Source organism: Rosa chinensis, chromosome 3, assembly GCF_002994745.2.
Source record: "Rosa chinensis cultivar Old Blush chromosome 3, RchiOBHm-V2, whole genome shotgun sequence".
Taxonomy (NCBI): Eukaryota; Viridiplantae; Streptophyta; class Magnoliopsida; order Rosales; family Rosaceae; genus Rosa; species Rosa chinensis.
Window position 1 is genome coordinate 10,436,709 of NC_037090.1, and position 20,292 is coordinate 10,457,000.

Genomic DNA, 20,292 nt, shown 5'->3' on the forward strand with positions numbered 1-20,292 from the left:
ATTGGGAAATATCCTCCTCATTGTGCAAAACACACCTTATATATAAATCTATTATTTCTTCTTCTCGAGTCATAATGTGTGTGTGTGTTGATATAAAAAAAAAATTATATATATATATATATATTATATATATTACATATATAGCTCGAAATTGGTGTAAATGCTAGAATGTCAAAGAAGAACACATGCACATAGTCTGCAACATGCTCGTAGACCCGTCGTGCTTGAAAAACCGCTCGCAGCTGTCAAGTACAAAACATAGATGTAATGTCAAATTTTGTTACCTCAAGAAAAATTTCAGACTCATGGTAAAAGAAGTTTCATTAGTTCAAGCAAATATTAAAAGTACAGAATTGATAAAGAAAATTGAGATTACCACAAGTGAGACTTTGAACATAATGGAAGTCGAAATTCAACAAGTTACACACAACAAAGGGTTGAGCTCAACAATTGCTAACTTTCAAATGGAAAAATACTTGCATACCACAAATTTGTGTATATATACAACGCCTCTCTCATAATGTTATTATAATGCGTACACAACTCGCATGTAAGGATGCAGAAATGAATATCATAACTATTAAATACCGACCGTTATATATACTACTCGACAAATTTGGTAATGAATACCAATTGGAGTAAGCTGTACTAGCTAGTGAAAAAACGTTCATATCAGACAGTATGACAATGTTGTTGAGAATATACACATTCCACATGGGAAAAATGAGACCTTACCTATGGGTTTATAAGGGTTTGAGTCACTCTATCCATTGTCAATTGGTTTTGGATGTGAACGCCAGACTACTTTATCATGGTATCAGAGCGGGTTATCCACGTGTGCATGCCCCATAGCCACACGGGCTCCACGTCACCCAAAGTTGTCCACATGTATGGCTTGAAAATTCGCCACACGTGCGGGGGCGTGTTGAGAATATACACATCCTACATGGGAAAAATTGGACCTTGCCTATGGGTTTATAAGAGTTTGGGCCACTTCATCCATTGCCAATTGGTTTTAGATATGAACCCCAGACTACTTTATCACATGTTATGCTATCCAGATGTCAATCTAAACTTACACACTTAGATACGTTATATATTTAATAACATTCAAAGGTTCATACTAATCGACATGTAACATGATATACATGTCGGACTACCTAAAAGCATTTATACGGACGTAAACTTATACTATTTCAGCTCGATATATAAGCTAGGGATTCGAATCCTTGATCCGAGGCCATAACATCGAGTTATAACTATTTAACTATATTTCTATGTAAATACCAAACCATGAGCCCTAAACTTAGAAAACTTAATATCTAAACCCCAGAAGACCTCATTTCGGACATAAAAACAAGATTACCAGCAAATGATCCTATTTCATGTGGTAGAAAACTACACAGAAGTCACTACTAAATCTTCTGTCCATGCACAAGTTCTCATCCTAGCAGCATGATCGATTTACCCGGCCACCTGCACACATATATATTGACCATTAATATAAAAAAGTAATAATAATTGGGTCGAAGAATACAAGTCTATCCCTCAAACCAGTTTGAACTCCGAAATGCAGTAAAAAAAAAAAAAGTCATGCACTTGAATGTCACCACCTTAAGAAGACCATACACATAATGTGATGCATCTACATCAATCATGGAAATGAGACAGAATGGAAGAAAACCATTTTCAGGAACTAATAAAGAGATTCATTGAATTTAAAGATGTGTATGAAATCCATTTGAAACCAACACATTAATCCCAAATGAGAGTTGTTTCTAACTTCTAAAGCTAGCTAATTGATGAGAACAACTACGAAGCCTCTCTCTTGCTCAAAGCTAAATTAGCTGTTTACATATCCTCCCTATTAAGCCTGTCTAGCAAAGCAGTGAGGATAGCATCCCTCTTCTCAGCCCTAGCTTCCTCTCTCATCCTCCTTTGCTCTTCTCTCTCCCTCCATTCCCTCTCCAACATCAGCCTCTCATTCTCAAGAGCCTCCATTGTCTGCCTCCACTCGTACTCCCTCATCCGCCTCTCGTTCTCCCTGGCCTGAAACTCCTCTCGCCATTGCATGTCCAGCTGAAGCTGTTGCCTCATGAAATCTTCCAATATCTCCTTCACATTGTTGCCACCCAGACCCATCCCAGTGCTGCTTCCAATGTTTCCGGTCTTCATTACCTTCTTCTTCTTCCTTGCCGCGGTGATTCCCTTCTCCCCAGCCTCCTCGCTGTCCTCGTTATCCTCATCCTCCTCGTCAGACGAAAGCGTAACAGCCGCTGCTTTCTTCTTCGACGCGCTTGCACCTCCAATGCTGTCGGCTTCTGTCCACACCATTCTCTGCTCCCTGGCAGCCATGATGGTTGCCAGGTCATTGAAGAAGGGGAATTGTTGCCTCATGGTCTCCGCCTCCGCAGTCTCACAACCCTAAACATCACCAGTTCACCACAGAATAAGAAATATACACCGTCTACTACCAGACAAGAAATATTATTCACAGTCCCATAAAGCTTACTGCACTCGAGTAGAGGTGCAGATAACACGGCTGTGTGTTTGTTATCTGCACTCATGATAAAAACTTGATAGCTACAATCTTGAAGAATTGGGAAGAAATAAGAATAACTCAAACCAAAACATGACAGAAGTATTTATCTCGAAAGGCTATGCACTAATTTTGATTAAAAAAGATTGAATTAGGTTTTGCAGATTCAGTTTGGCGATTTATACCTTGTAGCGGGTGACGAGGTTCTTCCATTTACATTTGCACTGCTCGGCGCTGCGGTTGTGGCCCTTGTCCTTCATCTGGGTCGCAATCACTTCCCAAAGCTGCTTGTTTCGTTTGGTCTCCATGAACGTCTGATCCAGCCCCGCCCTGATCGTTATCAGCTCCTTCGTCTCTTGGACACTCCATTGGGGGAACCTGTCGCTGGCGTCCACGTGGACGGTGATGGGAGGAGGACTGAGATGCTGCTGCGGCGGAGGAGGAAGGAGTTGTTGGGGTTGCTGAACCACCTGAAACTGATGTTGGAGCTGAAACTGATGAAGCTCTTGTTGTTGCTGCTGATGAAGATGGTGAGGATAATGACCCTCCATGACTTATAAAATCTTGAAAAGAAAGGAGAAGAATTGGATAAAGGGGCGGGTAAAGCTGGTTATATGATCATGGCGGTGTGAATAGCAGGTGTGAATCTGGAAAAACGAAAACCAAAAATCAATTTGATTTAATAAACTATCCCCTCAGATTTGATTTTGGAAGAGAAGAAAAGCCAAGCAACTAAGAAAAGGTTTCTCTGGCCATCTGTTCTTTCATTTCTTTCTTCTTCTCTCTGTTTGTGTATCTATCTCAGTCTCATCTGTCTACGCGGAAACGCTCCTTTTTTTTTTTTTTTTGTGCACATCCCCATTTGTTCCCATTGCGTTTACGTGGCGTCACGCTGACGAGAAAAGTCTGAGAGGTGCTGTGCTGGACTTGCTGGGCCTCTGTCTTTATTCTCTGCATTTTTTTTTAAATCTTCTTCTGCAAGCGTAGCTAAGCTTCTTTAAATGTTAATTAATTAGTTGAAAAAATATTTTCGGGGTTATAAATAATTCAAAATTTTATGCTAGTTAATTCTGTTTTTATTTTTGAGCTTTCTGGTCCTTGCTTTTTGAAGCGTGTGAGGGTGACAAGAAACTAAAGGCTCCTAGACTCGGAAATGAGGGCTTTGAATCTTTGATTTTCATCCTTCTTTTTGCGAGAGATTATTTAGAGCACCGCCGTGCACTTACACCAACATAAATGAATGATTAGATTGCATTAAATACATTTTTTGTTTATTAAAAATAAAGTTGATAATAAATATCAAGGATTGAGATTATTTTATAAGGGTTAGGTCACTTACACCGTCGGTGCATAGAATAATTTTCATCTTTTTGCATGGAAAGTGCAAAAGCTTGTGCAATTTGTTCTTATTTTTTGGGCCAAAGCTAGTATCTGTTGACAAAAAAACAATAAAATTGTTTATGTTTAGTAATTAAAATTTTAGTTTTCGAGTTTGATTTTTCTATCGTTTGTAAAAATAATGCGAACTAATTTGAAACGTAATTATTTACGTTTATAATTTATAATTGATTGATTAATTTAAATATTTTAATCACATTGAGCTTAGAACTAATTCAAAATGAAATTGTTTACTTGAATGACTAATTTAAATATTTTAATCACAATTGTATAAGCTCAATTATTGTGAGTAGTAGGGACTATTTCATAGAAAATTTGTTTGAAAAAGTTTTTTTTTGGATCAATTGGTTTGAAAAGTTAAAGTATTAAAATGAACAATAATTAAATAATATAATAAAATTTCAATGGAAAAATACATAAAGGTAATTGGAATTTAAAATTTTTTTACTATTTTTTGTAGTCTGGTTTTATGTCCTTAATTCTGTTTAGAGACTCTCTATGGGCCGTTATTGTCTAATCACCTACGCGTTATTGGGCCATGTCACACGTGTGGACGCCTACTATCTCTTTCCAGGTGGCGTGCATGCAGATACGAGAATTGAGAAAGCCCTGGGCCCCCCAGTTTCATGGTTCACATTAATTTGTGGGTTGGTGCGACCCATTCAAGTCCTTTACACGAATTATTTGACCCGACAAGGTAGTATTCAACCAATACAAGAGAGCCACGTCATAAACAATGCAGACAAGATTACCAAATTGGACCTGCTGAGGGGGAAGGACACAAAGGAGGAGAGGGCACACAGCCTTTAATTAAATTGGTAAAAATTAAGAAAGAAGTGGTAAAACACTAAAACGTGGATTGTTCATTGACCATATATATATTTTTTTGGTTACATGACTGACCGTCTTCTTTGATGAGACAATGGCAAAGGCCAATTGTTTTGAAAAGGATGAGAAAGGGACTACCTTAGAATAATCTTACTATCAGATCAAAAAAAATTAGAATAACCTTCTTCTTTTTTCAGAAAGAAAATAGAAAGATCTAAAAGAATCTTACCTCATTTATATCGCTCAGATATATTATATTTAATGATTACATATTTTACATAAATAAATATTGGTGTTACTCCACATATAAACCATTACTAGAAATCCGCTCTCACATGAAGAATCACTGTGTCCACATGTCAGTCATTACTAAATGAAATTAAAAGTAACCTCTCTTTTATAGATATCCAAGCACAACAACATGTGATAGCAGTTTTAGTGAATCTCTTTTTTCTTTTTTTTTTCTCGGAAGATGATTCAGTGCAACGACGTGCACTTGTATTGACATAAATGGATGGTTACATTATATTAAATACACTTTTAAGTTATTAATAAAAATATTAATTATAAATATTAAGTATTGAGATCATCTTATAAGTGTTGGGTCATTTACACCGTCGGTGCATAGAATAATTTCCATTTTTTCTCTCTATTTTTTTTTTTTTTTGAGTGACTAACTCAACCTTCAAAATCTCCTCCCAAGAGTGTAAGATTTTGTTTTAATAAGAGGCAATTTTTGGATAATATCCTTTGACATTAATTATTTTTTCATATATAAGTGGTATGCTCTCGAATCAACTACTTTACAAATTAGTGCCATAAAAAGAATTTATTGCCCTGAATGGAGACATACTTCACCTACTACATGAGGGGAAAATGAAATTAAAGGAAATTAAGGGAAATGATAGTATTAAGTTGTTGATTTTTGGCAAAGCGTCAATATTTTGTAGTTGAAAATGGAAGTGACTTTGACTAATGAAAATGGGAGTTAGGATTATTGTATGATATTGATCTTCAAATTCAAAGGGTATTATAAAAATTCCAAGACTTGGGTTGAAAGTAATTTGAAATGTGTGATGAACAAGTCAGTGCTATGCTAAAAAAATCCCTTCATCATGAAATTGGGACCTTTTTCACAGTTGCCGCAACGAAACGACATTTTAAGTGTGTATATGAAATATAAGCCACCAAGGAGTTGGTCACGCATACCACGCAGTAAACCTAGCTCAGATATTCCCATATATTTTCTTAGAAAAAAGTGAATCAATCAAAGTCAAATCCAAATTTAGAGACCCAAAACCCTAAATCATGTAATCACATAGGGCTTATTAAGCGAGCTAGTATTGTATTATTGTATAGGTAATTCTTTTTACATATGTTTTATCGATGGTAAATTCTAAAATTTGTTCTTTTAGAGATTGTATGAAGCGGAGTTTTAGACACTAAGGGCCCGTTCGGTATCATTTTACGATACTGTTTTTTGTTTTACAAATTCAAAAATTTATGTAATTTGCGTTCGGTGCATTAAATTTGAAAAACAAGGAAAACAAATTTTAGGAAACAATTCGAGAACTATGAATAAATATGGGAAATGACTTTTTGACGTTTTCATTGTTTCCTGAGAACAACATGTCCTGCAATTAGAGATATATTTTTTTTTTTACTTTTAAGCACATAGATCCACAAACTCTTCTCCTCTCTTTTGATTTTTCTCTATTTCTTTCCCACAATTTCCATTGAGACTTATCCTCTCTTCTCATGATCTCATCTACTTTATCTGCTGTTTGAACTTTCTTCTTCCCTGTATTTTTCAATCAATTGAAACTTGCAGAATCATACAGTAGAGAAGAATGAAGGATTTAGAAAATCCCTCTTTCACATGTCAGATCTAATTTATACGGATGATTTAGGGTGAAAGCTTTGGTATTCTATGCTTCAATATAATTGGATTATCGCATGGGCAAGAGGAATTAACAACTAATTGGTTAAGACATTTGATTGAATTATCTTTTTGAACTAAAGATTCAAGAGCTTGCAACTTCATATGATATATTTTATAAACAAAATTGAGGGATTTGATTCTTCTTGTTCAATCTCCTTCACAATTCTCTGTTTCTTTTCTCATAACAACCAATAAAAGATTCATAATCAATACAAACAAAATAGTCAATCTTTCATTATTACTGAGGAAAAACTAAACCAAGTGTTGTAGATTTTTTTTTTTAAATGATAGATAAGTTTTTAATATTTCAAGTTTTGAAATACTTGTACCGAACATGTATTTATATCTTAAAAACTTATAGTTTAATTCTCCGTTTTCATTCTACAATCCAATATTACTAAGTTATAGGACACACCCTAACTTGCTTTATTTACTCTTCAATTTCTCTAATTGGACCCTCAAGTGTTTTGTGGCAATTACTACGTTCAACATCCCAGCCCAATCATCAAAAATAGAATCCCTTTTTATTTCACAAGTAAAAAAACCTGGCAACTGAATGGGATCGATCATGTTCATTCAGCCCCCAAGTGTCAATCCACCAATGCATCAGACGCAATATCTCTGGCTAACTCGAATACTACATTGCATCAGACGCAAATGAAAAACATCAACAAACGTGAACACTTGATATAGCAAGAACCTCACTGATAATTAGTCCTAAGCCAATGGTTATTGGTTGGTTTTCCTTCTCTAAAAAAAAAAACGAAGGAAAAGAAAAGAAAAAGAAGGAGAAGTAAAAAAGCCCTTTTAAGTGTCCAATACAGAGATCTTTATCATCCTCATCAAACCCTAGCTGTGTTGTGATAATAATTATTGTCCTCGCACTAGCAGTCTAGCAGCAAAGTAAATCTCTCTTGTACTTGGCAAGGTTGAAACAAAGAGTGAAAGATACAAAAGATGACGAACCATCCGACGCATGATTGATGTTTTACATGAAAGAAAGTAGTTCTCTGTTTTTCGATTGCGATGCTTTGATCTTAATCGATTATACACTTTGACTTTTGTTTCCTCATTGGGTGGTAGTCGATCTCATCATTTTCTGGAATTACGTGAGTCACCTTCATAATCCGAAAGTCCAATTAACCAGGCTTTCTAGTCAAGCCAGATTTAGTAAGTTAGCTGGAAAGATCAACAAGAACAACAACAACAGAGCTTATTATTGCTTACACAATGGCAGATTGGCAACAGCCGCTTGTATTTGCAGCTCCCAAAAATGGAAGCCAGACTTCATTTTGTGCACGTTACATTGTGATTTCACATGTAGGATGTGAAAATGCATAGTACGGACGTAAAGATTAGATCTAGCACCAAGTCGATCTTGTAGTATTCAAAGCTTGAACTTCAACCTCATATTGAGTCATCATCGACGGTGGAGTTAGAAATTTAGTTTGAAATAAATGATTTTGAATAGAGAACTGATATACGAATTATACTATAATTTAAGATTGAAATGAGACCTTACCATAATTAAGTTTAGAGATAGAACTAATCCTACAATTTTTTTTCTTCTTTTTTCGACAATGTGACAACCGAGTGTGCCGAGGCCCGAGGGGCACAATCGTTTTTCTTCGACCACGGGTGGTTACTGAATAATGTGGAGCCTTAGAAACTAACGTGTGTACGCTTCTCTATTCTTTCTCTTGTTCATAATGAAAGTACCAGCTATACATGACAACCTAGTACTCGGAGGTGGCAGTCTTGGCCTTCTCCGTCGACTTCGATTTCCCTTTGATATTGGAGGAGAGCGGTGGCCCCAATGTTGGTGAAGAGAGCCGACGGCTACTCAGAGGATCGACACGCCTACTCAGATAGTGGGTACTGGTGGTTTTGTTAAATTATATATTCACATATATTAAAGGAGAGAGAATAATATCTTGCAGTACTCCCCAATTACCCATCATCTCAATTCTCAAACACCATTTCCTTCTTTCTTTAAAAAAAAAAAAAAAAAAAAAACTCAAAACTCAATAAAATCAAAGTTGCATTATATATATGAAATGACCCGACATTCCTCCGTAACTCGATCGTAACGATTAATGCATGTAGATATAGTTTTTTTCACAGTGCAAGTCATTAATAGCCTCCTAGTAGCTATACTTTCCTTTTTGTTTTTTTTCTTTGTTCGTGTTTGTTTTATTTGCGGAATGAGAGTGGGAGGGAATGACCTTTCACTAAATAAGGTGGGCTAGCTATGAATCGAGAGGAGTAGGGACTGTATCGGTGTCGATCTCATTGTCAGGACCTTCGATCTTCTCTTTTTATACAATAATTTAGGTTCATGCCGTATTCACTTTTCGACTGAATTTTATGTTGGTCTTCATTGAGCTATATATTTCTAATCGTTGATGTTTGACTCTGTTACGTAAATAGTGTTGCATGTGTTTCACCTTCATTACATTTTTTTTAGAAGAAAAAAGAAATCTCTATTACAATCAGAACTAAATTGGTCAAAGTTAAAAACCGGAAGAATCGGAAGAAGCATTTTCTTAGTCCAAGTGGTTGGATTGGTCACATTATGTCCCAAGTTTGCATGTGTTTCACTTCGTAACATTGATCGGAGGATTTTAAGGGGTTTGATTCCCTTCAATTTAGAGTCAAAGTTCACAATCATGATTAGCATCTTTATAATACTATGACTTAAAGGGCTTAAGAGAGTTGAACATAGAAAAAAAATATAAACTATCAATAAACTACATGTTTGTTGATTGACAAATGTCCTCCATGTCTGTTATTGATTATAAGAGTTCAATTTCACTACTTTTGTTAATAAGTGTGTTGATGTATTTTGTATTTTTCTTATTCTAATGGGAATAAATATAATATTCAACGAACGTATTGAGGTTAGAGGTTCATATTGGGGTAGACGCTTAATATTTTAAGTGCATGTGTTTGGTAAGGTTACAAGACTTCTCATTTGAGAGGTCATGTATTGCAGCCTCATCAAGGATGGTGGTAGGGTTTAAAAAGTAAAAAATCGTATGATGTTAATAACAGAGTATTACAACTCTAGAGCTTGTCTCGTAGCAACAAAATTACACTTGTATCATATTTGTCCTAAACGGAAAGACTTTTAGCAAATAATACACATAGCTATTACAAATTAATTAGGTTGCACACTTAAAAGTTGCTAAACTGAAAATAAAACTTTTTAACTCATGATTTATTAAAGTGAGCGAGGAGCATCAAAACCGGAAAAAAAAACTAAAACACAAATAAATGCTAATATCATCACTTCATCAAAAACCCCAAAAACACTCGCAAAGATACACAATTATGTTACGAGACATCATTAGAGCTTTCGGGAAGCTGTGCTTACTGCCCACCACTTCACATATTACCCCTACTCTTTCATGGAGGAACTTGGAAATGAGCAGAGGTAGAAGATGAAGGGGTATCCGGTGCACTCTCTTGCCTTTATCTTCAGCCTTGGATTTGTGTTTATTTATTACTTAACAACCAGTTTAAATATCTTTAATTCTTCAAAAATACATGAATATATAGTTACTCTACTAGTTTTTTTTTTTTTTTTGGAGAATGAGCTACTCTACTAGTGTCACATATGCACAGAATTTCTTTGTTGTTAATCAATGATTTTTTCTTATATGATGTTCTTCTTTTGGCATTTCGGCCGCACTCTTTACTTTGTGACATTGCATGTTGCCTTTGTTGGTCTTTCGTAGAAGCATTTTTGCCATGATTGCTTTTTCCAGAAAAGAGTTTTGGCAATACCACACTCGAGAAGTAGTTGTATGTTGGATATCTTCTTTTAATCTTGTTGTGTGTTGGTCCTCCGATCAGGGGACATTCAAATGTTTCTCTCACACTTTCAGTCTCGGATTAATTAGACTGATTAGAGAGCTCATTGACCCAGCTTTACCTGCAGTCAGATTAATTCGGATCATGATCGAGAAATAATTACACTAACTACGCTTGATATCCCATTACGCTTGTTACATTAGTTGGATATAGTCTTTTTTACTTGCGGGTTTCGATCCATTACCTATGTACTTATTACGTAACTGAGTACTTTTACTCACTACCCCAATAAACAAAGTCGACCGGAGTGGCATGCGGAACCGGAGGTTAGGATGACCGAAAAGATTGAAAGTAGAAGGAGCTCGAAAAAGGAAAATCGACTTGTGTGGAGGCCTAGAACTAATTTGTCATTGCTTATAGATCAAACTAATGAAAATTAATCTAAAATTGCAAAAGTAATCTTGTGTTGTACAACATATTGGACCCAGCAATTTACATCAAGCCCACATTCAAACAAAATGATCAAGTTCTTCTCCAACCTGAGGATGCAAGCAAAACAGAAGCAAAAGAAAATATATCAAAAAAGTTGTTAAGAGTGTCAAACGAGACCCACTCACTCATAACCAGTCTTTAATTTGAGAATTGAATTGAACCCAATGAACACAAAAGGGAGCAGACAACAAGTCCCTCTTTAATCTCCAATGTTCACTAATAAAACAGACAGCATTGCAGCATATTCTCTTCTTGATTTTCAGAGTTTTTCTTTTTCTGTTTGGCTTTTTCTCATTGTGGCCTGACATTCTCCTTAATCCTGTTTAAGCCCTCATGCTATTTGGTTATTATAATTATTGCCCATTACACTTGCTCTCTTTACATCTGAATCCTCCTTCACCCTAAGTACTTTCTTTGCTTCACCCCAAGTATTGAATCCCCTAATTCATGCTTGCTCAGTGTCATTAAAAAGAAAACAAAGTGTTTTGTAAAGCGATTGTAGTCAAGCAAACAATGTAATTCTTAGCTGTAGACTTACTTGAGCTTTGGATGCAAGGAGTTAAAAATGAAGTGAGCTTGTTTACCTTGATCTTCATGCTGTGCACCTTACTAACTAAGTAAATGTGTGTTGTGAAAACTGATGAGGACTTTATGGGGTTGACACTCCGCACAAGATAGTAAATATGAACTTCATTACATTATAAAAATATTCTATTTAATTTGATTCAATTTGAGTACCAAACTTTTATTGTAAAAGGTGGAAATTATTCTATGCACCGACTTAGGACAAACGATAGTTTAAATTGAAGGTAATTTATGAACATATTATGTCATCAGAACATTACTTATTTGAGAGAATTCGTAACATATTTTGATGGAATATAATACACAAATAAAAGATACAAGCTTAACCGTGGCACATAAAAAAAAAAAATTAAAAAGATTGTGGCAAAATTATATCAACTTTTTTCAACAACTATTATATTTCTCAACAAAGAAAGTAACTTCTCAATATTTTTTAGTAATCAATGGTATGAATTGAGCTCTCTATTTTTGGGGGGTTGTTTTATAGATTACCGCATTTGGGCTATAATTTTTTGTTGCATTTGTTTCATATGTTAAAATATTAAGACAGAGAAGTCATTAATGTATAAGAAATTTCCCCATAATAAAAAAAATACACCTCCTTTCAATTCATATTTCCATCTCACTTATTTTTATCCCACACCTTCTCAAATATAGCAATGTTCCATGTGAGGAAATGAATCAAAATTTCAGGCAAGAACCTGACTTGGAGATAGAAACCCAAATCTAATTAAGGAAGAATATTGGAATGACCTCAAATTGAGGGGCATCACAACAAAATTCATTAATTAATCACCCCCTATCATTCTGTCTGTTTCTTTTAGCCCTGGCCTCTGGTTCTAGGTAGGTGTTGCTTAATAATTAATTAATATACACCCAAAAATAAAATAAAATAAAAGAAATCCCAAAATCCCAAACCCAAGGACAACAACAATAACATATAAACCCTCGCAACGGCCAACCCACCCCGTCCTCCTCCCTCCTCTTCCGTCCCGTTCAAACCAACCCCTCCTCGATTAGCCGACAAAAGTCCCAGAACCAAAGAAGAACATAAAATATTCTCTAAATGTAATAACTTTCTTCTTTCCCTTATTATAAAATTTTCAAAATATAATAAATAAATCTCTCTCTCTCTCTCACAAAACCACCATCACTCTCTCTCACTCTCTCAGCTCCACAGCGAAGGTACACCGTACTATACACTAGACCTCACTGTGTCTCTCCACACCTTTTCATCCCTCTCTCTCTCTTTCTTTTTGATTTCGGTACTGCTAGATTGAGGCTTAGGGCTTCCGCATTATCATGTGGAAACCCTAGCGCAGGGGTTGTTAGGGTTTCGGTGAGATCCGTGGAGTGGTGGTGCGAGCCGAGGGTTTAGAAATGGGAAATTGTTGCAGATCTCCGGCGGCCGTTGCCAGGGAGGATGTGAAATCGAGCTTTTCCGGCCACGATCACGGCCGGAGGGACTCCAGTGCCGGCAAGAAGGCTCCGACGACTGTCTTGACCGGCGTGCCCAAGGAGAACATTGATGAGAAGTACCTGGTGGATCGGGAGCTCGGCCGCGGCGAGTTTGGGGTGACCTACCTCTGTATTGACCGGAGCTCCAGGGAGCTCTTGGCCTGCAAGAGCATTTCGAAGCGGAAGCTGAGGACGGCGGTGGATGTGGAGGACGTACGGCGCGAGGTGGCGATAATGAAGCATCTGCCCAAGAATGCGAGTATTGTGAGCTTGAAGGAGGCTTGTGAAGACGACCACGCCGTGCATTTGGTCATGGAGTTGTGCGAGGGCGGCGAGCTCTTCGATCGGATTGTGGCCAGGGGGCATTATACTGAGAGAGCCGCCGCCGCGGTGACGAGGACTATTGTGGAGGTTGTGCAGCTCTGTCACAAGCATGGAGTCATACACAGGGACTTGAAGCCGGAGAACTTTCTGTTTGCAAACAAGAAGGAGAACTCGCCTCTCAAGGCTATCGATTTCGGATTGTCTATATTCTTCAAGCCAGGTACCAATTTGAACATAGGGCTTTTGATTCTTGCAATGCTAGTCTTCGAATTGAAACAATTACTAGTGTGTGTGGGTGTGTGTAAATATATCTGTATAGTGTCTTGAAGAGTTTTGATTTGACGTCTGCCGAGACTTATTTGGCTTATTATTGTGGCGTCACTTGTGTCTTGGATTATTCATATTCGATGAATTTGTACTTACTGATTTATAGTGGTTCGTAAAGCTTGAACTGTGGTTTAGTTCTGTAGAGCAGTTGAATCTGTGTTGTTTATTCTATTGCAATACCTCTAGTGTTTACTGCTCCACAGTCAGGTTCAGTTAATGTACCATACACAAATGGATGCTGATGTGGCTCTTAGTGAAAAAGTCATATTTCATGGTTCCTAGCCTTATGTTGCAATCTCAGTCTTGGATGCGTAGCCGAAAACATTCATTTCAGCTCGCTAGAAGTGGAAGCTATGGAAATATTAATTGGTTTAACTATCTTTTCTCTTTGTGTATGTGAGTTTGAATGGGTGATGTGGGGAAAAGATAAATGAGCTGGGGTTCTTGTAATGCTGCAAGGAATTAAAGGACTCGCGCAGAGCTTAGCAATAATATGGAAGTTAAAGAGATGAAGGGCAAGTACAGCATTCGTGGTTAAGATAATAGAGTCTAGTAATACATGTGTCGTGTCTTATTAGAGAAGTTGCACCATACTTAACGTCAATTCTTCTTAATTTTACACTTAACTTTGGATGAGTTTCTATAGTGCTTCCAAAATTTGTTTCTTGGTCTTAGGTTCTCCAATCCTGTGAACTCCCTGTGAATGCTAGAAGAGTGGTGCTAGAGAAACCTTAGTTGCTAGCAGCTGGAAGTTAAACTTCTTAGTCTGGAGGAAATGAAATCTAATATAGGTGCTTCGTTCAGGTAATGAACGAACTTGAAAGAGTTTTTTACAGTAGCTAGCAAGAGAATGCTGTAACAGCTAAACAGACCATTAAATTGAGAAAAAAAAACATCAATCCGAAATAGTTTTGAGCTATTCTAAGAGATGGATATTCGAATACCAGAACAGCAAGTGTGGTTGAAGGAACATTTCTCCATTTTTGATAAGAAATTAAGAGCTTCTTAAGTGGAAAGTGAATGAGTTACAAACTCTATTTCCAACCATAGAGGTTCACAAGAATATACATATGTATTGTATATGTCTTTTTTTTTTTTACAACTCTATTGTGGGGTGTAAGTTAGGAAATCCCGAAGTCCTTATTGCTGAAAATTATAACATTGTAGGCATGACTGGCCTACCATTTTCACTCATTATGCTAATTTCTTCTTGTTACATGTAATCCTAACTTCTCCTTGTTTTAGGTGAGAGGTTCTCAGAAATTGTTGGAAGTCCATATTACATGGCTCCTGAGGTGCTGAAGCGGAATTACGGGCCTGAAATAGATATATGGAGTGCTGGAGTTATACTCTATATTTTGTTGTGTGGGGTTCCTCCTTTTTGGGCCGGTAATTATTTCCTACTTTTCCTTCTTCCTTTCCAAAAGCTTAACACTTCCCTCTTTTCCTGTCAGTGTTCTTTCTATGGATGACCCTGATGCTAAATTTACTTCTCTTATCTCTTTCCTCCGTAAAAAGGGCTTTCTATTTTAACTTTTGCATGGCTATGCAGAGTCTGAACAAGGGGTTGCACAAGCAATTCTCCGTGGGCTGATAGATTTCAAACGTGATCCTTGGCCGAGTATTTCAGAGGGTGCCAAGAGTTTAGTGAAGCAAATGTTGGAGCCAGACCCAAAGCTAAGATTAACTGCAAAGCAAGTGCTTGGTACTTTTCTGGTCCTTCTGATACCTTCTGATGCCATCGAATGGTAAAATTGGTTAGGGAAAATTGCAAGTTTTTTGCCATGGCTATTTGTGGCTACGTACATCAATATGCGCTATTTTGTTGTGAGGATGAATTATACTAGGTAGAATGATTTTTTTAGCCATTTCTTTGCCGTCTTGTTATATTTAACTTAACTAAGTACTGATGAATTATACTAGGTAGAATGGTTTTTTCAGCCATTTCTTTGCCATCTTGTTATATTTAACTTAACTAAGTACCAAATACAGTTTGTTATGTGCAAGCAGAAGGTGTAGTTAATTTATAACTGATGTCTGTCTGTTTTCTTTTCCCAGAGCATCCTTGGCTCACAAATGCTAAGAAAGCTCCAAATGTTCCTCTGGGAGATGTTGTCAAGTCAAGGCTTAAGCAGTTTTCCATGATGAACAGATTCAAAAGAAAGGCTCTGAGGGTTAGTTGACTGCTTGCAAAACTTCTTGTGTTTTCTGTTTGTAGTAGTATTTTTGAATGTATGAACAATTTTTCTGAACTTCAAACAGGTTATTGCTGATTTCTTTTCCAAGGAAGAAGTGGAAGACATTAAAGAGATGTTTAAGAAGATGGACACTGATAATGATGGCGTTGTTTCAATTGAAGAGTTAAAATCAGGACTTAAGAATTATGGATCACAACTTGCCGAGTCAGACGTTCAATTGCTTATAGAAGCCGTGAGTATCACTTCATAGCTTGCTTTAATTAACAGTTGACTGTTCCATGACTTCACCTGTTGCATAGTCTCTTGTGCATTAAACATAAGTATCATATTAATTAGACAAAGGCTAATCATCTCATCCATTTTTAACAGTAAAGACCTCATATTAGTAGTGAGATATGATGTTCCGTATAAGATTGGGTTTAAGAATATCAGATAGGGACCCTCTGCCTAACTCATAACCTCATATTAGTTAGATGGCTTCTTTGGGTTTTCTTCAAGCCCAAACTTTTTTTTAGCTCATTTAGGAGATGCTTCACTCAAGGCTGTTAAATTGGGCCTCACACTTACAGCAGGATGTCTTGCTTTATCCACCTCATTGCATGTTCCAGCCTTTCATAAATCATCAGTGTTGGGATTCTGCAACTAGTGTTCTAGCAGGTAAGCTTCAATTGACGAGGACGGTAGGCTGTTCAACAGAATATTTCCACATTGCTTAGACAGCCTTTGTTACTAGTCTTAGATGAGCTTCCTTACCCAATGACATAAGTTATTGGTTTGTTGTTTGCGACTTATGGTTTCCTCATTGAGGGCAGTTCTAAAAGACATTTTTCATCTGGACATGACCTTCCTTGACACTGCTAAGACATGTCCTACTTGTCTTTAGACTTCTAAACCCAAAAAACTTTTCACTAAACCCAAAAAACTTTTCACTTTGGAAACAATTATCCGTCTCGAATCACTTGTGGGAAACATATTACATATATGTCATTTGTATGGAAAAGGAACCATTGGAGAAAGTGATGAAAAAGCTTATTTGTGTTACCTGTTGTGGTGTCCTGTTAGATTGATTGCCATCATGTTGTATTGATCTTCACCAGTCCTCTTTCTGTCAATATCTGTCTCATGATTTTGATTGGGTGAGGTTGTTGTAACAGGTTGATACTAATGGAAAGGGAACCCTTGACTATGGAGAGTTTGTTGCTGTTTCCCTCCACCTACAGAGAATGGCCAATGATGAGCATCTTCACAAGGCATTTTCGTACTTTGACAAGAATAGCAATGGCTACATCGAGCCAGACGAACTCCGCGATGCTTTGATGGAAGATGGCGCAGATGATTGTACAGATGTAGCAAACGACATCTTTCACGAAGTGGACACAGATAAGGTGAGGGCCCAAGCAGTTGCTTATGTTTTAACTATGATATGGCAGATGATGGACTGATGTTATTTTTTGTGTGGATGCAGGATGGGCTTATCAGTTATGATGAATTTGTTGCTATGATGAAGACCGGGACAGATTGGAGAAAGGCTTCTCGGCATTACTCAAGAGGGAGATTTAACAGCCTAAGCATAAAGCTGATGAAGGATGGTTCAATAAATTTGGGGAATGAGTAAAAACATACTCGGCAAAGTTGGTCTTCGGATTATTGATGCAAAAGAATAGTGGATCTTTTCCTGCACATCAGCTACTTGCTTTCTTTTGTGATTATTGTTGTAGAGTCCTTTTCCTTTTGGTTTAGAGATGGGGCTCGTTTTTCTTCGGTGCCATACAAGGATCATGGAGGCCGAATGCCTTTTGACTGTAAAACGGGGTTACCTGGTAGGTATGGCACACCATGTATGATTCTCTCCTACCCTGTCCACGTCTAATTTTCTGTAGCTGTATTTTCGTTGATCATATTGGATTGAACTGTCTTTTGTAGTGTGGTATACTTTAAAAGAAATATGAATGCCAGGCCATCATGATCTGGGCAACTTGTGTCATCATCATCATTCATACCCTTTACTGTGGTCAGGGTCATCATTTGTACTGAACCTTGCTATTGATTTGTTAATCTTCAAACCCTTAATTGTACCAATGCCTAGAGTTTGTGAATGAGATACCCAACTGAACTTGGATATTCTCCTTAATCTCACTTTCAGTATAAAATTGCCCTTGTTTGTTGTCAAGTATCAAATCATATGCAATGTATGTTTCTGCTGGGTGTAGTGGTTGCTTCCTCTTTACGGGGAAGGCGCTCTGCGCAAAGACCTCTAACGAATTGTTAATATCGCCTAATCCACTATTTTAAATTTAAAAAAAAAAAATCATACTTCTCAATTACTACACTTGTAATTCAGCCTTGTTTCAATAAAACCCCGCTACGCAAAAAGGATGCAGAATAAAGCTTCAGAATCTATATGGAAAAGGGCCAAAGCAAATTACAACCAAAAGGATGATACATAAACAAATTCTGACTAGCTACCAAGAACAGCCATGGTTATATCACTGTAACCTCCCATTTGAGTCATCTCTAGCCTCGGGAGGAGGGCCTGCGCCTAGCAGCAGTGGAGGAGTTTCTTTCTTCTCAGTATCAGGTTTTATATGAGCAGGATTTGGAGTGAATGCTCTAAGGGGAGGCTCAAAATGCTTGCTTGCAACATCAGGTGGCGGTGCATCTTCCCCAGGAAGCACAAGAAGCCCCTTCTCACGAAGAGAAGATGGCTCCTTATAGCAGGCACCCCATAGGGAATCTACCAGCTGCCTCTCCTCTCTAGCTGCTCCAAGATCTTCAGGAGACATCAGACTGATACCTTTAATTCGGTCTTCAAGAAGCTGCTTCAATTTCTCATCTTCTTCAGCTAGTGTCACCTTGGCACCACCAGTTTTTTCTCGAGCCAGCTCAAGTAGGCCCCGGAGTGCAGCTTCTCGCACTTCTAGATCTTCGCTGGAGGCAAGGTGCACCATTATGCGTGGAAATCCTAGGTCACTTATTATGTTGCAATCAGAACTATTCTCACGCAGAAGGTAAGAAATCAAGTTCAGAGCTTTCCTGAAAAACAATGGTCAACTTTCATGAGAAATGCATCATTGGGGAGACTAAATGAGAGACAACAAAGATTGCAAATAGCAGGCAAAATACAAGGAACTGAAGATGAAAAGTAAATCCTTTGATTACCTCTGAAATCTCACGCTTTCAGAAGATAAAGCATCTCTCAAGCCTGCATAACCATTTGCTAGACGAAATGCAATGACACCAGGTTTGTTGTCCCGAATTAAAGCTGAAAGAGTCATCCATTTGCAAAGCATCAGAGCATAGCAATCAGTGGCTTCAAAACTTAAGCATGTACAGCTAAGCAAATACAATTGACAGTTCTATAAACAGCACTTACAGGATATTGCACCAAGAGCTTTGGTGCGAACAGTGACATCAGGGTCGGATGTGAACAAAGAATACAAATATTCCAAGCCATTTGCTTCCATAACCAGTTGTTGGCTCTTGGGATTGTTCTGCACAATCGTGGTCACAACTTCTGCAGCCTTGGCTCGAATATTAGCATGGGAGTTCTTCAGATAATCGAGTAGAGGGACCAAACCACCAATGGAGTGAAGATCTATAACACATAAAATTAACAGCTAATTAAACATTGCCAGTACATTTCAATGACCTTCATCACATACAATACCCAATTATCAATCAACAACAAAACACACAACAGAGACTACATTCAACGAAAAAGGTTTGAAAAATTTACCATTGGCCATGTCAATGGACTCAACATGCTCCTGCAACTCATCCAACAAATCTGCCAAGTTCACAAACAATTACTAACAAAACCAATAAGCTATAGTTCAAAAATAAAAAAGCCGAAAACTTGAACACGACCATTTGTACTAAAATAAAGCAAGAAATGAAATGAGGTACCTTCAATGTCAGCAGCAGTAACTCCCTGAGCTTCCAAAACCTCCTCAGGAGTTTTCATCACAAGAGTTATTTCCTTCATCCTCTTTACAACGTCAACACTCTGAGCTTGCATAGCTTCCATAAACCATTTTCGATCCTCATCGCTGTAAACCACAACCACAAACCCACTCAATTTCATCTCACACAAATCAAAACACAGGAAATTGCAGACTGACTAAGATTTTGGGAGATAACATACCTCAAATTTCGATTAGGGCGAGTGCCGTCGGAGTGGGCAAGACTCCATTTGAGCAGTCCATCCCAGTTGGGTGCGTCTCCGGCCATTGTTGCTTTGTCTGAGCAAAAGAAACCCTAGAAAACTATGACTTGGGTTCTGCTAATTGATGGGAAACAGGAAATTGTCAAGGAGAATTATTGAGGTAGCAGCAAATGGTTTATATATAATAGAAAAAGGAAGTGTGGAGCACCGCTTAAACTTC

The 20,292-nt window shown here is 37.4% G+C and overlaps 3 protein-coding genes across 5 annotated transcripts; 1 reads left to right on the top strand and 2 right to left on the bottom strand.

Moving 5' to 3' along the window:
• Positions 1-1,686: 1,686 nt before the first annotated feature.
• Positions 1,687-3,299, bottom strand: LOC112194935 (trihelix transcription factor GT-3b). Its single transcript, XM_024335200.2, has 2 exons — positions 2,725-3,299; positions 1,687-2,424 (listed from the first exon to the last, which is right to left on the bottom strand). Exons 1-2 carry the CDS (start codon positions 3,088-3,090, stop codon positions 1,852-1,854), a joined length of 939 nt encoding a protein of 312 aa, XP_024190968.1. The 5' UTR covers positions 3,091-3,299; the 3' UTR covers positions 1,687-1,851.
• Positions 3,300-12,980: 9,681 nt separating this feature from the next.
• LOC112191997 (calcium-dependent protein kinase 13) lies at positions 12,981-17,986 on the top strand. Its single transcript, XM_024331505.1, has 7 exons — positions 12,981-13,602; positions 14,955-15,098; positions 15,262-15,414; positions 15,768-15,883; positions 15,972-16,139; positions 17,062-17,292; positions 17,373-17,986. The coding sequence occupies exons 1-7, from the start codon at positions 12,981-12,983 to the stop codon at positions 17,520-17,522; spliced, it is 1,584 nt and encodes a 527-aa protein (XP_024187273.1). The 3' UTR covers positions 17,523-17,986.
• A 246-nt stretch (positions 17,987-18,232) lies between these two features.
• LOC112191998 (hsp70 nucleotide exchange factor fes1) lies at positions 18,233-20,292 on the bottom strand. Of its 3 annotated transcripts, XM_024331506.2 has the most exons (6): positions 20,052-20,287; positions 19,814-19,956; positions 19,644-19,694; positions 19,281-19,502; positions 19,067-19,169; positions 18,233-18,940 (listed from the first exon to the last, which is right to left on the bottom strand). In XM_024331506.2, the coding sequence occupies exons 1-6, from the start codon at positions 20,135-20,137 to the stop codon at positions 18,394-18,396; spliced, it is 1,152 nt and encodes a 383-aa protein (XP_024187274.1). In that variant the 5' UTR covers positions 20,138-20,287; the 3' UTR covers positions 18,233-18,393. The 3 variants fall into 3 exon arrangements, with proteins under 3 accessions (XP_024187274.1, XP_040372106.1, XP_040372107.1); XM_040516172.1 differs by lacking the exon at positions 19,644-19,694 and having other exon boundaries at positions 20,052-20,292; XM_040516173.1 differs by lacking the exon at positions 20,052-20,287 and having other exon boundaries at positions 19,281-19,524; positions 19,644-19,716; positions 19,814-19,947.

Coding starts and splice junctions, on each gene's coding strand:
- LOC112194935 (XM_024335200.2), bottom strand. CDS start 3,090: ATGGAGGGTCATTATCCTCACCATCTTCATCAGCAGCAACAACAAGAG. Junction 2,425..2,724: donor ACCTCGTCACCCGCTACAAG/GTATAAATCGCC, acceptor GGTGATGTTTAG/GGTTGTGAGACTGCGGAGGC.
- LOC112191997 (XM_024331505.1), top strand. CDS start 12,981: ATGGGAAATTGTTGCAGATCTCCGGCGGCCGTTGCCAGGGAGGATGTG. Junction 13,603..14,954: donor GTCTATATTCTTCAAGCCAG/GTACCAATTTGA, acceptor TCCTTGTTTTAG/GTGAGAGGTTCTCAGAAATT. Junction 15,099..15,261: donor GGTTCCTCCTTTTTGGGCCG/GTAATTATTTCC, acceptor ATGGCTATGCAG/AGTCTGAACAAGGGGTTGCA.
- LOC112191998 (XM_024331506.2), bottom strand. CDS start 20,137: ATGGCCGGAGACGCACCCAACTGGGATGGACTGCTCAAATGGAGTCTT. Junction 19,957..20,051: donor CGCCCTAATCGAAATTTGAG/GTATGTTATCTC, acceptor TGTGGTTTACAG/CGATGAGGATCGAAAATGGT. Junction 19,503..19,643: donor GTCCATTGACATGGCCAATG/GTAAATTTTTCA, acceptor TATGTGTTATAG/ATCTTCACTCCATTGGTGGT.